At 40.8% G+C, this 16,301-nt stretch overlaps 1 protein-coding gene across 1 annotated transcript in view; it reads left to right on the top strand.

Annotated features, from left to right (window-relative positions):
• The window catches only part of HUNK (hormonally up-regulated Neu-associated kinase), a 56,273-nt gene extending 47,324 nt beyond the window's left edge, over positions 1-8,949 (top strand). Inside the window, exons 8-10 of the mRNA XM_083500357.1 lie at positions 1,595-1,675; positions 3,991-4,168; positions 5,531-8,949. Of these exons, the coding sequence (XP_083356483.1) occupies positions 1,595-1,675; positions 3,991-4,168; positions 5,531-6,198 (927 nt within the window). The 3' untranslated portion in view covers positions 6,199-8,949. The remainder of the gene's footprint in view (positions 1-1,594; positions 1,676-3,990; positions 4,169-5,530) is intronic.
• Positions 8,950-16,301: the final 7,352 nt, after the last annotated feature.

Raw genomic sequence — 16,301 nt, 5'->3', positions numbered from 1 at the left:
AACATGGTCTGGTACAACAACAATAAACAACAACAACCCTACACTCCACCCTTCCAGCAGGGCTGCAGATGTATTGTTGAGTCCATTGCCCTGCACTACCTGGGCTCTTTGTTAGAATTGCTCTTCACATGTTGTCATCTTATAGGCAAGAGTTGCATGGGGGGGATATTGATTTTATTTTTGCTAGATTCATTCCTTTTTACATTTTCTCCTCAGAACATCTCAGTTTAAATAATCTTTTTTTCTTCTGCATCGCTATCACACCCAAAGTATCAGAACTAGTTCATAAAAGCAATTTGGTGTACCAGAAGCTGGTTACATTGCTCAAAGTGAAATAGCTATCATCTTAATAACTCGCTGTGATACCAGGTTGCTTTGTGAGCCTGTAGAAAATCACTCGCCAGCCTTCTGTGAACATGATAGATTTCTATCAGACAGTGAACACCAGCACAATAACTCAGTTACTGTCACCTCAATCTGAAACTCCTAGATTAAAGAAATGGATTGTAGCTGTCACCTGTGACACACTTTGAGAGGGCCCAGTCTTTATCCTCTTCCATACGAGGAAGGTTCCATCAATAATGAAGAGCACTTTCCTCTGTTATCTCTCTCTTCTTTGAAAAGTCCAAACTCCCAGCAGTGCTACCTCAGAGCTATATAAAAGATTATCAGGAAGGAATTGTTAGCCTGTCCTTTTGAGCTACATGATGGTTGACTCTTTTTCTGTTAAAGTAGGTAGAGGTGCAGTTAATGAGGAAGTTGCTTGTAAGCCCTCTGCCTTTTGGGTGTTTCTTGTTTAAAAGAGAATTTGGACGCCCTAGAGGCTTTCCAGTTCAGGCATCAAGGAAACTGGTTGCATTTTTTAAATAATTTAATTCCCATGGTTAGTGCTTGTTTACCAACATCTGATTGGTTTCCGTTTTACCTGAAGGTGATTATTTTTGTGAGTAACAAGAATTGTTAAATGCATCCCTGGTTATGATTATATTTGGGAGGGAAGCATGTTAAGAAGATGTATAGCTGACTATTTATTTACAGCAATTTCTGAAGTAAAATAATTGTGAGATAGAGGCTACAGTCCTATACCCGTTTACCTACCATGGTTATTTGGACTTAACCTGTTACTAGACAACTACAAGATTGTAATTTTGTTAGACTATACTGTCAAATAATAACTGAGGAGGGCAGACTTCAGGCTTGTGGGATCTACTTGATTTTCCCCCACTAATGTCCTGAGGAGGAGGAACCAGGTGCAAAATAGTGACTCTGGGAAAGGACATATTTTCAGAACGCAAAGTAGTACTAACCACATGCTCAGCCCAGGTCAAAACTCCACTCTTGGCTTTTTATGAGTCATTCTTTATTTCAGCAGCCTAATTTAGAATAGGGAGGAAGCCTTTTAGATGTTGATGCTCTTAACCCAGAACTTGCCAAACTATGCAAATCACCTACCTACCCACCAGTAGATTCCAGTCTGGCCACCCCAATATTTAGAGTGGAAGTAGTGATTGCAATTATTTTAAACAAGTATTTGAACTAATCTGTGCTCTAATTCTCCCCACAAATACCTTACGATTATTATTTATCCTTCCAGAAGACAGAAGCTCCCGATAATGTGTACATGAACCATTGGTGTCGGATAGAAAAATACAAGTCAAACAAGGACACCTACGAGGTAAACCAGGTTACAATTATTTGGAACCAGGCAATACTTGGGCATTTCCCTTGACTGTTATTTCAACTTTGGTTCAACAAAGAGTACAAACAAAAAGTCATGCCCAGAGGTCTCTTGAAGGATGGCTGTGCAAGAGAAACTTACCATATGACTCACTGCAAAACATGCCAAGGCAACATGGGGTAATCCAGTTTGGCAAATGCTGAATATATCCTCAGGGAGGAGTGGGATATAAATTCAATAAATAAATAAAGGGAAATAATACTATCCCCATTTTTAGAAACAAAGTCAATACAAGTCGACAATAGATGCTGTTGATATCTTTTCTTTTCTTTTTTAAAGTAGCAACTGTTAAGCTATTGCTAATGCTTCACCACAGCTTGTTATTTTCATTTAGAGCGGTTTCAGCATTTCCCAAAACAGATTCTGTTTAAGGAATAATTCAATGGCAGAGAACACTTTGCCCAACATTTGCTGTAATGCCATGTTCCCTAATTGCCCCCTACTTACCTAAGTGGAACCATTGTATTTGATGCCATGTATTTATCACAAGAGCCATAATCCAGCTCTTTGGCTCCGGCTCAGAGAGAGTGTGCTGATCATACAGGGCAATTGTACGGAGGTGCAAAGCTGATGTAAGGATACACAGAGTTGGTGGTGCACACATCCCAGGGGATGGAGTCTATATCAGGCAACAGGCTATTTTGAATACTAAATATTTGGACAATATAGCAGGGCACCAGAAAATTTTAATTCATGAATCTTAATTATTAGCTCCCCTTTCATTTTTGGTTTGTTTGGGAATTGCCCCTCTATTGTTTCATAGAAGTAATACAATAAAAAGACCTTAAAAACAATGAACCATCATAGCTCATTGAAAAACAAAATAGATATTCTGCTTTAGAAGTCAACCTCCAATTCGGTGTTGTTTAGCAACCAGGTTAGGACATAGCTTCTCTCTGGCAACAGTCCAGAAATGCAGCCACTTTCTTCCTTCTCTGTTCTTGAAGGAGAGCAGAGCTCATTCTGCTTCTGCTTCTGTAACTCGACTGATGTGAACAGTTGTAATTACAGCTGTAATTTAACTTGCAATACTTGCAAAAAAAAAAAAGAATACTTTTCGAAGATTGCTGTTAAAACCATGGTATTAATTGTGATGTTGTGTTTTTATTAAATTAATTGGGCCAGTAAATATTTTTGCTTCACATTTTTTCAAAATCATTTGCTGGCGTGTATGTGTGTGTTTTTGTATGTAGACATATATGTACATCTATATATAGACACAACAGAGATACATACATACACACATACAGAAATATGTGTGCCCATGCACATACACCCAGCCCAAATGGATAGAATAAAAAACTAATAGAAAGTGTGTGACTCCTAAGATATTTGATCATATAAAGATTTAATAATTATGCCAGGGGGGAGGGGGAATCAATTTCCATTGTGTCTCATGTTCTGGCTTATTGCAAAACTTTATCATCAGCACATGTATGTAGTTGAAACCAGCAGTTGTTGGTAGCATGTCTTAAGGGCCCCTCGATAATTTCATTTGATACAGACATGTGAACGAGACACACATCTCAGTGTTCTTCAGCTACTACAGCCAGACAAAACATCCTTTTCAGCCGAGCTTGCAGCTACGGACATCCACTTGCAAAGAGCTTTTCTGAACGTAAGAGATACATGAAAGCGCATCAGAGCGTTACTATGGAGATGCAGCCAGACAGCTCCTAGGGTCCTCCTGCACTTTGCAGAAAATTCTTCCGCATCATTTTAATAATGGGAAAAACAAATGCAAAAGAAGCTTCTTCTGTCCACTAGATACCGGAATCCAAAGTGCAAGTGGTTTTGGTGAGACATCTCTGTGTCACCATCTGAGTGATGGGAATCATAGTGACCAATATCCAATACTTGTCATGAGGATGGATTGGATAAAAATTATAAAGCATGCTTTACATTGAAAGTGCTACATAAAATATTATACCAACTGTTATTATTCCTAGGTAATTCTTTGTAATGCTGTCATAGCTTCTAGTCCGACAGCTTGCTGAACTTCAGTTAGCATCCTTCCCTGTGTAATCAGAGCTAAACACATAAGCTGATAACATGCCAATAGCTACCAAGTGCTAGATTTCAAGGCTGTTGATGGAGGCTCCTTATTTTCATCTCGGAGCATACGAAACCTGGGTATCCAAACTTGGAATGCTGTTAAGAAGCAGTTTTTTTACTTCACCTGTTTTTGAAGCTTTCTAAAGCAGATTCCAACAAACCAAACCGTTTTTGTTTATGTGCTTTTAAATTTGAAGGACAAAAAGGTCAAGGAACAGGAAACGAAGGAAGAGCCTCTTCACCCACTTCTGAAGAAATCTGAGAAAAATTCCCCCACCTACAAAGAACCTCCTACCTGCCTTCTGACACAGATACAGACTACAAAAGCTCTGCTGAATGATCACAAAGCTACCCAGGGTGGTGCACCAGAGAAAGGTAAGTGGAGCCATCTTTCCACATCTTTCTTGATGTGATCTAGACTTGCTTTGTAAGTTGCAGATCAGAGAAAATTAGGGCATATCACAGACTTTCACTGCCATCCTGTACATATCTGCTCAGAAGCTGGCCCTGCTGTGTTCAGGAATTACTCCCAGGTCAGTGCATATAGGCTTGCAGCATTTTAGTGTGACTCAGTTCATCTTTACTCAGGTATATGTCCCACTGTGTTCATTGGGATTACTCCCCGGTAAGGATGCATAGGATAACAGCCATCAACTTGTTTAACACATACTATCTCTCCCTAGGGAATCCTAATTGTGGCAGGGAGATGGGGGTATAGAATATTAGAATTCTGGGACTTGTAATCTGATGAGGGTGATATTTTCTCAGGACTCTTACCAGCTTAGAATTCCCTGGGGAAGCCATGACAGGAGACCTGTCATGTAAACTGTTCCACAAGAGGCATGGGGTGGTATTTAAGTTTGGTCTTGGTCCACACTCATATTCTTTTTCTGCCATTTGATTTTATAATTCATTTTAGTGCTGTAGGCCATTCACAAACATAACAAAGAATAGCTGTTAAGAGCATGGTTTTAGCAGAGCTCCATTCCATATTTTACATTTTTTGCACGTACACTTAATATTGTTTACATGTAAATATAAAACTGTACATTATAAACTCAGAAAGCATGTATTCGTAACTAGGTGTATTACACAGATATACATATCAGTGAGTCACATTTAGCCACATCATCCATGGGCAGTTTTAAATACACATTCACTGCTGCATAAGTTGTGAAATAGCAGTTGACTTACAGCACTCAACATCAAGATGCATCCCAGAAAGACAAATTTGTTTGGGGATAATTGCATGCTCTGAAATGTTCTGTTTCCTGACTTCCAGTATGTTTGAATCATCACTGGCTTTTTTAGATAAGATTCCTTCCTCTATTCAAACTTCTTAGTGCACAGTTATCTTTCTTTCTGTCCCGGATAATGGTTTAGGTTTGATTAGCTTGGGAAGGGACATGACCACAGATTCCCTTGGGGCGGGGGAGAGAGAAGGGGGTTGACAGCCTTGACAGAACAGAGAAATGAGAATAGTAGAAAGGTTAGCTTTCTGATGGGGCAGGCAGGCAAAGTGTAAGACAAAGTAGAGAAGGAATAAGCAGGACAACACACCTTAAGGGAAAACACATTTTGGATTAAACTTGTATTTACTGTATTGTTCTGGGGGTATGTTTATGTTTAGGATTTGAATTTCACTCAGGCGGTTTCTCATTTATAGCTGGCCTTGTCTCAGGGAGGGGGGGATCCATGAAAGGTTTTTCTTGACTCTTTTAAAAAATTGTTTTGTAGATTCTCCTAGTGGCTTGAGCCCCTTCCATGAATCAGCTACAGCCAAGACAGGTTGTGTCACCTCCTATTCTCTGGAATACCTTGAAATCCAGCAACCTGTTCCAAGGACCCCAAGGCTCACCAAGCGGCAAGATTCGCCTCAGCAAGAGCCCTCAAGCCCTGGCAGCCAGAATTTGGATTCTCCTTTAATTCTGAACATTGTGCATTCTTTTGAAACCGGCGACAGAGAGGACCAAATAGACCAAATTTCTCCCACGCATCAGTATCGAATGCTAAGCTCGCCAGTCAATTTTGGTCGGAGAAGTTCCAGTGAAAGGACATTGTCTCCGCTCTTCCAGCCAGGGGGAACTTCTCCCAGTCCTACTAAAAGTCCAGTTCATCCTACTCAACTGTCCTTCACATATGACGAAAAGAGCAGTTCTTTTAGAGAGGAAGCTGTCTCTCCAACCCAGCTAAATAATGTCTCTAATCCTCTGGGGAGCCCTAACTGTGTGAAAAGCAGAGGTCGATTCCCCATGATGGGTATTGGACAGATGATGCGGAAAAGGAATCAGTCAGTAGGGTCACCAACAGAGAAGACCCTGGAAGCAAGAATGCCTCAGCTGCAGCAAATGAGCCCAACACAAATTTCATTCAATATAATGGACCCTATAAATGGCCAGTGCTGAGGTGACTTTTCTGAAAATCTAAATTTGTGTAGTGCCGTTTTCTGGGACTTTCCCATAGAAGTAGTGAAATGTTTTTTCCTGTGTATTTTGTTATCACATTCAATAAAGAAATCACAAGGCCACATATTTCAGTGGCCTAGGACTAGTGTCATTGGTGGGAAAGGACAAATATTTCAAGTGATGTAAAGACTTACTTTTGAAGATCTGTGTAATCTTGCCAAGCAGATACTTTTTGGCTGTGTTCTAATATTGCACATAAGTTTATGTCAACAACAGACCACTGGACCTAACAACTTGCTTGGACAGTGAAAGAAGAATTTGTTGAATTGCCCTCTGGTTTGTAAAGCTGTGGTTGATGTACTTGTCAGGCAATAGTTCTCTGTTTCACAGGCATAAGCACCATTTGTATTACTCAAAAACAGGAAAACTAAGTTTTTTCATATTTCTGAAGCAAATGTGCTCTCTTCAGTCATGTACAGATGAAGAAGAAACAGACCTGAAAGGACTTGGCATAAAAGCACAAAAACCAGAGCAAGATGCTAATAACTGAAGCAGTTTTTACTGTCTAATAATTCCAAAACACCTAAAATCATTCTATATTTTTCCTAAAGGAAATGTTCATTTGTTAAGAGATGCTACTATAAAGAGACATGATCATCTCAGAACTAGTTTGACTGTAAGGAAATCTTTGTTCACATTTTCCTCCTCATCATGAGACAATAGCCCATATTTCTAAATGCTGTGCTTTAAAAAAACAAACACCCGGTCATCTGTATAGCTATGCCATTTCTGTGAAACTGCCTTTAGAAAAATTGTATACTTTCAGTTTTAGCAAAACAGCATTGGACATACTTGAAAGTGTTGCTGAGAAACTCTGCACTGCATTCAGAAGAGTTATCAAAGGACACATCTGCTAGCTCCAGTGCCATTTGCAAATGGCAGGAATGGTAATGCAGTTGTCATCAAAAATTTAGTAGTGCTACGAACTGTGATTAACTTTTGTAAAAGGCAAACATGTTCTGTACTCTGCAGCTCTTTTTATTTCACAGTAAAGAAAATGTCTGAATAAGAAAATAGGGGTTTGTGCAAATAATTTGCTATTAATTTACAGGGTTTTAACCAAAGACTATTCTATGGTTTACCTGTTCCCTGCTAGCACATGTTATGTATACAGGATTGCTGATAGTTGTTAACATTAGACTAGCACGGTGGCAGATTGTGACTAATGGTTTATGTGCTTCCCCTCTTCTTTAGCATACACAGTATCTAGATGTTAATGCCTTTATAAAAGACATCAGAATAAGTGCTTTGGGTGGGGGGAATTATTGAGAGATTGTTTTTAAAGGTATGTTTCTGAGTCGTTTTGATGCCTTCTTTAAGAAACCCCGAGATCAGATAATCAGGTTTTTCCCGCTGAGATTCTGTTGATACACATAAAATCTCAGCTCAGCACCAAATATTTCTTAAAAGGTTAGGATTGAAGAACAGCAGTGGACAGGATGTCAGGAGCACTAGCAGTTCTTTGGCTGCAGCCATCTTGAAATTGGATCCGCCTGCTTGTGCATGAGTACATCCAAAGTAGAAGCACCCATTGGTTGTAACACCATCTTAGGAATAGGTTTATGCATGAGAACAGTTGTTTCTGCTTCAAAGGTAGTGGTACCTTAATCCAGTAACAGTGCCACTGACTACCTTGCAGTTTAAAGTCCAGATCACTGAATTTTCACAAGTGCCATGTTATATCCAACTGTACATACTGACCGATTCACATGTAATGCTAAGCAAAACCATCATTTAGCACAAACAAGAGAAGACTGTGCCTGCTTTTAAGCTCATGCATAGCCTGAAGTTGTGCAAGTTTTAATACATTGCTCTTTGTGAAAACTAGGCCCAAGGAGATGTATGGGAGCAGGCCAGGCTGAAACAATGTGCAGTGTGCTTGTGTCAAATGAACATCCGCATTGGCATAGGCCTGAATGGCTGAAAATGTTTCAGATTCCTCACCATGAAAGAACAGTATCCTACTGTGTGCCAGAAAAAAATTGTAAGCACATACCATGTGCGGGCATGTTCATGTGCAGCTGGTCTAGGGGGAAAAAACGGGGAGAAATGCCCATATTCTTAGCCAGCACCACCCAATTTCAGCTGCCTGAGATTGTTCTAGCCCTTTTGAACTTGACTTCACACAATTAAGGGTTTTTCAGAGATGAATTTTGAAAGGTCATGGTGTTCCAGAAACTACTACATTATGAACCTCTACTATCCCTGCCACTGGATGGTTTCATTTACATTTTTATCCACATAACCCCTCTTAGACAAAGCAAGCTGCATTGTAAGTTTAATCAAGTTTACAACACTGCTTAATGTAAACAAAAAATACCTTGTTGAAATGGGATTGTGGCGTGTTTTGTGTGTGCTTCAACTATGCTTTCTGAAAAACCTCTCCGTATTTCAAGTAGTGTCTTCAAAATAACCCCAAATATTCTGATAAGGACCCATACACCACTGATGTTTGTGAAGTTATAAAATATAACTGGTGGCATTTCCCCATAGAACACAATATTAAGGCACTAATAATCAGCATACCGTTCTGTGCATGCTTCAGACTTCTGTACCTGAATGTCCTGCAAATACTAACTTGAACTATCAACTCAGGTTTATTTGGAACCCAATGAAACGTTGGGGGAAGCAAGAGAGAGCTGTATTTTTTGTGAACAAATGGTAAATACATGTAATAGCAGAATGAAATAACATTGTTGCTGAATCTGTTTTTATTCTGAAATATGAGTATTACGCTAGTAAGTATAACTGCGTATGCAATGTATCCTACAAGCTGCTTCCTAAGGACTGATTCACACTTGCTAACAGCCCGCATGCAAATGCACTTTGAGTGGGGATACGGTTGGGATTCATAGTACAACTGCACTCAGTTTGGCTGGTGCTATTTGTGTGAACCGTACTGTTCTGTACAAATTAACAATCCATTTTGTGATTACTGCAATTTGCACGACACATTTCCCAAGATGCAGTAACACAGCCCATCGTCTTCAGTCCACAACCAAGCCTGAAGCAAAATCACTATTATAATAAAAACAAAAAAATTCCTTCCAGTAGCACCTTAAAGACCAACTAAGTTAGTTCTTGGTATGAGCTTTCGTGTGCAAGCACGAACTGGAACTATTATAATAGTTAGCAGTTTCACATAAAGAACTGCTCCTTCACCCAAACTCTTGCCCAATGTTCTGTCATCACAGGTGTCTCCAGTCCTCCCTTCTGCTCCATACGAAGGGCACTGTAGGCCCAGTTTGCGGTGGCACTTTGCAGTGTGTGTGGCCACGTGGCACTGCAATCACATCAAGGCAAATCCTTATGGCAAGTCATCTGTGTAAAGAAGCATCTCTGTGGTTCAGTTTAGCTTATGCTGTTCCCAGTTGGAGGGATGGAGGGGATTTGAGTTTGCTAAAATGACTGTGCCATTTGGCAAGACAATTCACACAAGCAGCTTGTATAGCTACCCTTCCACTGTTGCCATTCAAATAGCCAGGCAGATACATTAATTGGACCCTAAGGCCCTAAGTAGGAGGTGAAGTAAAACCTGCTTGTGATAATTAATTCCCTAGAACAGGGAGGAACATTCTAAATGCTGGATCAGTAGGAAAATCGCTGGTGGCCAGTCCCGAAGCTCAAGTCTTGAGCTGCAGACCTTTTGTCACAGTTCTTGATGGATTGTCTTAGCACCTTTCAGTTTTGCTTTATGGTTCAGAAAGAAACACCCATTTTTTTCAATTAAGAAATAATAAGAAAAAATCTGTCCCTATTCAGTACAATGGAAAAGCAGTTCTGCACAAAAGGGCTGTTTTACACACACACACACACACACACACACACACAGCATGTCCCATCATCAACAAGCAGTGGAAATAAGCACGCTTCTTTCTTTGCAGCTGTTACAAACAGAATGGTTGGTTATGGTCTGCAACAAGCAAGTGGAGGGGAAGGTGATTAACAGCATCCAGCAGAACATCACACTTAAAAAGAAAAAGAAAAACCTACCCACACAAGGTGCTTCACTGCATCTACATTCAGATAACGTTACATTTTATGTTGGAGGTCCCCCCTGCCAATTACTGCATTATCCATGTATCAGGAAAAAACTGAATTAAACGGAGGGAGTGTAGGCTGCCACTAAGATGAGGACATTGTGTGGGCGACTCGGAAAGCATGCACACGTAGGATGCATAAAATCTACCTTAAATTGCCATCTGTACATACCTGTTACCTCCCCCCCCCTCCTTTCAAAGCTAGGTTCTGAGCTGGGGAGAAAAGGTTGAAAAACTCCAAAACAGTTGTCTACTTTCTGTCACTGACATACCCTGAGCACGACAGCTCATAGTGTGGCATAGAGACATAAGGAAGCAGCTTCTAAAGATAAAGATGAGCAGCCATCTTTTTGATCTCAATGAGACAGCTCATTGAGTAAGTGTATTTTGAGGCTTGCAGGCCTAGGGAATGTGGGATTTCTTGCATCTCTAAATTTACTCCTCTATCTGAAAGTGACTGCTTGCTTTTCTCCTGTGGACACTGTTCATTGTTGCTCTTACTGTCACTCTAATTCTAGAACATAACAGAAGAGCTACTGAGCAATGCCATTTAAATTTTCCAGTGTCCCAAAGCAATGCACTGTGGGAAATTAGAATGGAATGTGGGTTACAGGGATGAAGTATTAAACTAAAAATCCTGATCTTCAAATCTGATATCAGACACGCTTTCTTGGATGAAACAATAAAATGGAAACTCGTGTTTCCTAGACTTAACTGTTTATGTCACAGACTGGTTCGACACAGAGGAATGCTAGGAGGCACCAGGTGGGGACTCCCAAGGAATAAGGCTCAGAGCCAGGGGATTGGTGGTGGGACAATGGTGAGTTGTCAGAGGGAGAAGACTGGGAGGACATTTCAGAAGCTGAAAACATAACAGGGTTTGGTGAGCAGTGGAAATCTGTGGCAGACAAATCCAGAATCAAAGGCAGAAGCTGAAGCAGAAGAGGGATGCCAAGAGGCAGAGGTAAGTTCTGCTGCTGAAGAGGCACAGGCTCCTCCTGATCTGATGAGCTCCCTCCTCCCTCGGTCACCCAAAACCAGGAGAGCCATGAAGAGGACAGAGGAGAAGTTAGCTTCATGCAGGCACAGTCTCAGATTGCTTGGGGAAAACCCTAGAGAAGAGGGGACCTTCAGTCTCAACAACTGCTTCATGGAGGCCAGACCTGCTAGAGAAGAGTTGCTGTCCTCATTAGGCCGAATACTGTGCAGATCCTGTTTTTGCTAATAAAGAATTAACTCCAACTTGCTCAGTGTGATTTACTGCTGGCTCCCTCCTTTTAGCTTACATGCAGTTGCAATTAACACTTCTTAACTACTTGCAATTGCTTGACAATTTCAGAACATATTGTTAGGAAATAAAATCCTTTAAAAGGTGCACAAAACTAACGGTTTTTCCATTGTTGTAAGAATTGTAAAATGTTCTGTGTAAATTCTCCTAACTGGTTAGCTAAAGCTAATGTCCTGTGAACACTTGTCTGAGAGTAAGTCCCCTTTTGTGTTCAATGGATCTTCTTTCTGCATCTGACTAGACTGCTTGCCATGATTTGAAGAATCCACACATTTGGGAAGGTAAGATTTAGTACCCTTTTAACAAGCTCTAAAGACTGTAAAGCAGGAAGTCAAGTTACAAAAATGGGACTTGGCACACATGAAAATATATTTCACTCCCTTCATTTCCTTGTGAAACAATTAATCCCTAAAGGAATTTCCTTTCTCCCCTGCCCCAAGGAAGCAGGTACCCTGAATGTGCCCCACCTATCATGCTTGAAGCAGCACATGGGTACCGAGCAGAAACAACAACTGGGCTGAAGAAATTTGCTTGGAGCATCAATCAGATGCTGGAGCAGCTCTGAAGGTTTTGAAAAGCTTCCCTGAAGTGAAAGAAAATATTTAGAACAGGCCACTGTGCTGGAGGCCATCCCTGAGTGTTTTACATAGCAACATGCTGGCACAGCAGGAAATGCTGTCTTTAAAGCTATATTTATATACGTAGAAGTTAGTTTGCTGCTGCAGTCTGCTGATATAGGAATGTGATGTACACATTCTGGCCTACATATACAAATGCTGCATTCCCCCCCCCCCTGCCATTTTAACTTGTGTAGGATTTTCAGCTGTCTATAATAAAGCCCTATGGTGCTGGAGGAGACTCTTGAGAGTCCCATGGACTGCAAGAAGATCAAACCTATCCATTCTTAAGGAAATCAGCCCTGAGTGCTCACTGGAAGGACAGATCATGAAGCTGAGGCTCCAATACTTTGGGCACCTCATGAGAAGAGAAGACTCCCTAGAAAAGACCCTGATGTTGGGAAAGATTGAGGGCACAAGGAGAAGGGGACGACAGAGGACGAGATGGTTGGACAGTGTTCTCGAAGCTACCAGCATGAGTCTGACCAAACTGCAGGAGCCAGTGGAAGACAGGAGTGCCTGGCGTGCTCTGGTCCATGGGGTCACGAAGAGTCGGACATGACTAAGCAACAACAACAACAACAACAACATAATAAAGCCCATCTAGTTCAGCTGAGTGGGAAGGGTGAAAATTTTGTACCCTCCCTCAGTTGTCTCCATGTCCATCATGTGTCCCAACATCTTAGACAGTGCTGCCAAAATATTATAAATGATACAGTAATATGCATTCTGATTTAAAATGTTAACTTTACTGCCTATGGCTTTTAAAAATGGCTTTATTCAGTTTTACAAGGGTAAACACGGAAATTCTGCTAATATGTCAATAGACATTTAGAAATTAAAAATACAATCCCATGCCACCACTGCACTGAGGAAGAACTTGTGTCTGGCGATGGCATTGACACTACAACAGTGCAATCCTATATCCAGGTCTACTCAGAAGTAAGGCTGTGTGCACCTTACCGCTTACTCCAGCTCCAGTGTGCTCCCACTGCTGGTGTTTGATATTGCTACAGCACGAGTACAGTGGTGCCCCGCAAGACGAATGCCTCGCAAGACAAAAAACCCGCTAGACGAAAGGATTTTCCGTTTTTCGATGCGCTTCGCAAGACGAATTTCCCTATGGGCTTGCTTCGCAAGACGAAAATGTCTTGCGAGTCTTGCGTTTTTTTCGCCCCCCCCTTTTTCTAAGCCGCTAATAGCCTTTTAGCCGCTAAGCCGCTAAGCCTTTAATAGCTGCTAAACCGCTAATAGCGCTAAGCTGCTAAGCCGCTAATAGGGTTGCTTCACAAGACGAAAAAACCGCTAGACAAAGAGACTCACGGAACGGATTATTTTCGTCTTGCGAGGCACCACTGTATATCAGTATCTTGTACAGGCATAGGCAAACTCAGCCCTCCAGATGTTTTGGGACTACAATTCCCATCACCACTGACCACTGATCCTGTTAGCCAGGGATGATGGGAGTTGTAGTCCCAAAACATCTGGAGGGCCGAGTTTGCCTATGCCTGATCTTTTAGTTTCTTAAGAAACTCTCTTGTCTGATGCACTTCCCCTCAAACTAGGTCCCAACTGATTTGAAAACGTAAACTGTGGTTAAGCTGAGGCATTGCACACGCCTACATGACAGCTCCATTGAATAGGAGTTTTTTTGGCGGGGACATTGCAGGTGGGGGGAAACAAATCAGGTAATATTGCATACAGTATATCAATGTAAAACTCTGGACTTCAAATGCAAGGGGTGAATTATCTCACTGCTTTTAAAGCCACTAACGTACACATGCCCTAAGTGTGTAGAAAGTTTCAGTTACAACTGTCTCTTCATTATAGTGAGTCCATCAGTGGGTTGCATAATGAATAACTCCCTTAGGTTGTTCATTTGTATTATTTAAATGATTCTTATGTTGCTTTTCAGAACCACCGTCCTTTCAAAGCAGTTCACAATACAAGATTAAAATAATATAAAATAGAATCTACTGGGATCTCCAAGTTTCTAATTCTTACAATTTTTGAAAAACAAGCCCTGACCAGAGATGGGTTTAGGGGAGTGCGACTGATTTGGTCACGCTGGGAGCGCAGAGCCTTGGGGGCGATGCAGGGGATGCCACAACTATGATTTAGAATGGAGTGTGAGAGGTGGGGGGGGCAATTTTTGGCATCACGCAGGATGCCACTAATTTTTGAGACCCCAAGGTCCACCACTACTCTGACCAAATCCCCAGTTGCCAATATGCGGCTTCCTAGCAATTTCAATATAGGCATTTGAAATGGCCTATATATGTTCCATGTAAAGTCCATGCCTGAATATGGTGAAGAGACAGGTGAAGCTCAACCTTAGTAAATCTATTTACAATCTCCAAAACTGCTTCTCAGAGGAAATTAAACTGAACAGAAACTGCTCTTAAACATTTTATAATATTCCCATTGCTGACTATGTGCATAGAGATCACTCCAGGGTATGGAACTTCTTTGACACAATTACAGGAATTATATGTGCATGTTTGTTGAATTGTCCTAGAATAGATTCTGTGAAATGTTAGAATATTCCACAGTTCAATATTACATATATTTGTTCAGAATGAGCCAAGCTGCTATATTAATGCACAGTATTAGTATTCAAGTTCACTGTTGTCGTAAGAAAACAATCCATAACCTAGCAACAGAGCTGTTCAATCTCTTACACTCATCTCTGGTTTCCTGTAATCTTTCAAGATGGAACCACTTTCCCCTTTCTTTCCTCTCAGGCATCATCAGAGATAGTTACAGCTTGAGACAGAACATTTTCTCCTGGTGATGTTCAACCAGTGACACAATACGTGAAAAGCGCAATGTATTTATAGATTGCCTGGCTGTTCTGCCATTTATTTATACCTTTTGGCCACAATGGTGAAGCACATTTAAGCCCACAAAATCTATTGCTTCATTTAAAGCCATACATGCATAGAAGCAGATTTCTGCATGTGGATCTCTAGCTAGATGAAATTCCTGAGGCATATCTGTAAGAAAAACACCAGGGCCTAATTTGAATAGTAGAGTGCTTGGTATCTGGTGGGTGGGGCCTGTGTGTTTCGCTCCAGAATCAGCCCCTCACTTCAATGTGTGTTCCATTAAGAATGTCAGTTAAGAGGGACCAACTGCCTCTTCTTGCCTCTTGCCTCAGATTTGCCTCATGTTGCTGTATTTTGTTTCTCTCATTATGTTATTTTGTTACAGTATTATTAAAGCTTACTTTACCTATACGTGAGCCACTTATTTTTCTCAAAGGAAAATAAACTCTGCTGAAGAATGGTGGAATATCCTAAACTTGGGTGAGGGGATATTCCCAGTTTGCCTGAGGATTAATTTTGTTAATCATTCCCCCACCTCCACAACAAGATCAGTCTACTGTTCCCCTCCAACTTCCCATCAGCCTCAGCCAGAAAAATCAATGGTCAGGGATGATGGGCATTGGAGTCCAATAATATCTGGAAGGCCACAGGTTCTCTATCCCTGGCCTACACCAAACTAAACATCCAAAGTCCAGCTGATGCAATCTGATTAGATTTTTATAAAAACCATAAAATCTTTCTTATTAAAAAGCTGGGACAGCATTTCATTGCTCTTTGGAGCCTAAAGTAATCCCTGATGATTTAAGACTACTGGAGATTGCATGCATTTCTCCTTGGGGGAAAAAAGTATTAAATCGGATTAACTTCTGTTTTCTCTAAACATCACCCTTGTAGGGTTTTTTTGTGTTTTTTTGTAACAATAGCAGTTTATCAGAGAAACAGAGGCAAACCAAAAATGTTGATCCACAGTCTTTTGCCTAACAGGCTTGTTTGCCATGGGGCATTCCTTTTACGCAAATATAATACATTAGGGAGAACATGGAGCCAGCAGGCCAAAATGAATGTTGTATAAAAATGCTATTTCTATTATTAGATACATATTCTTATTTTTTATTTCACATAATTTATATACTTCTTGATTGTAAATAGAATCGATGGTAAAGAGATTGCTGTTAGAAGAGATGCATATGATACATAGATGCATATGATCTTACTATCTTTGCTGCCCCTGCAGCAGCTATTCTTTAATAGGAAAGAATAGCTGCTGCAG

Source organism: Podarcis liolepis, assembly GCF_965112155.1.
Source record: "Podarcis liolepis genome assembly, chromosome: 4".
Classification (NCBI taxonomy): Eukaryota; Metazoa; Chordata; class Lepidosauria; order Squamata; family Lacertidae; genus Podarcis; species Podarcis liolepis.
This window is presented reverse-complemented; position numbering and strand designations above follow the sequence as displayed.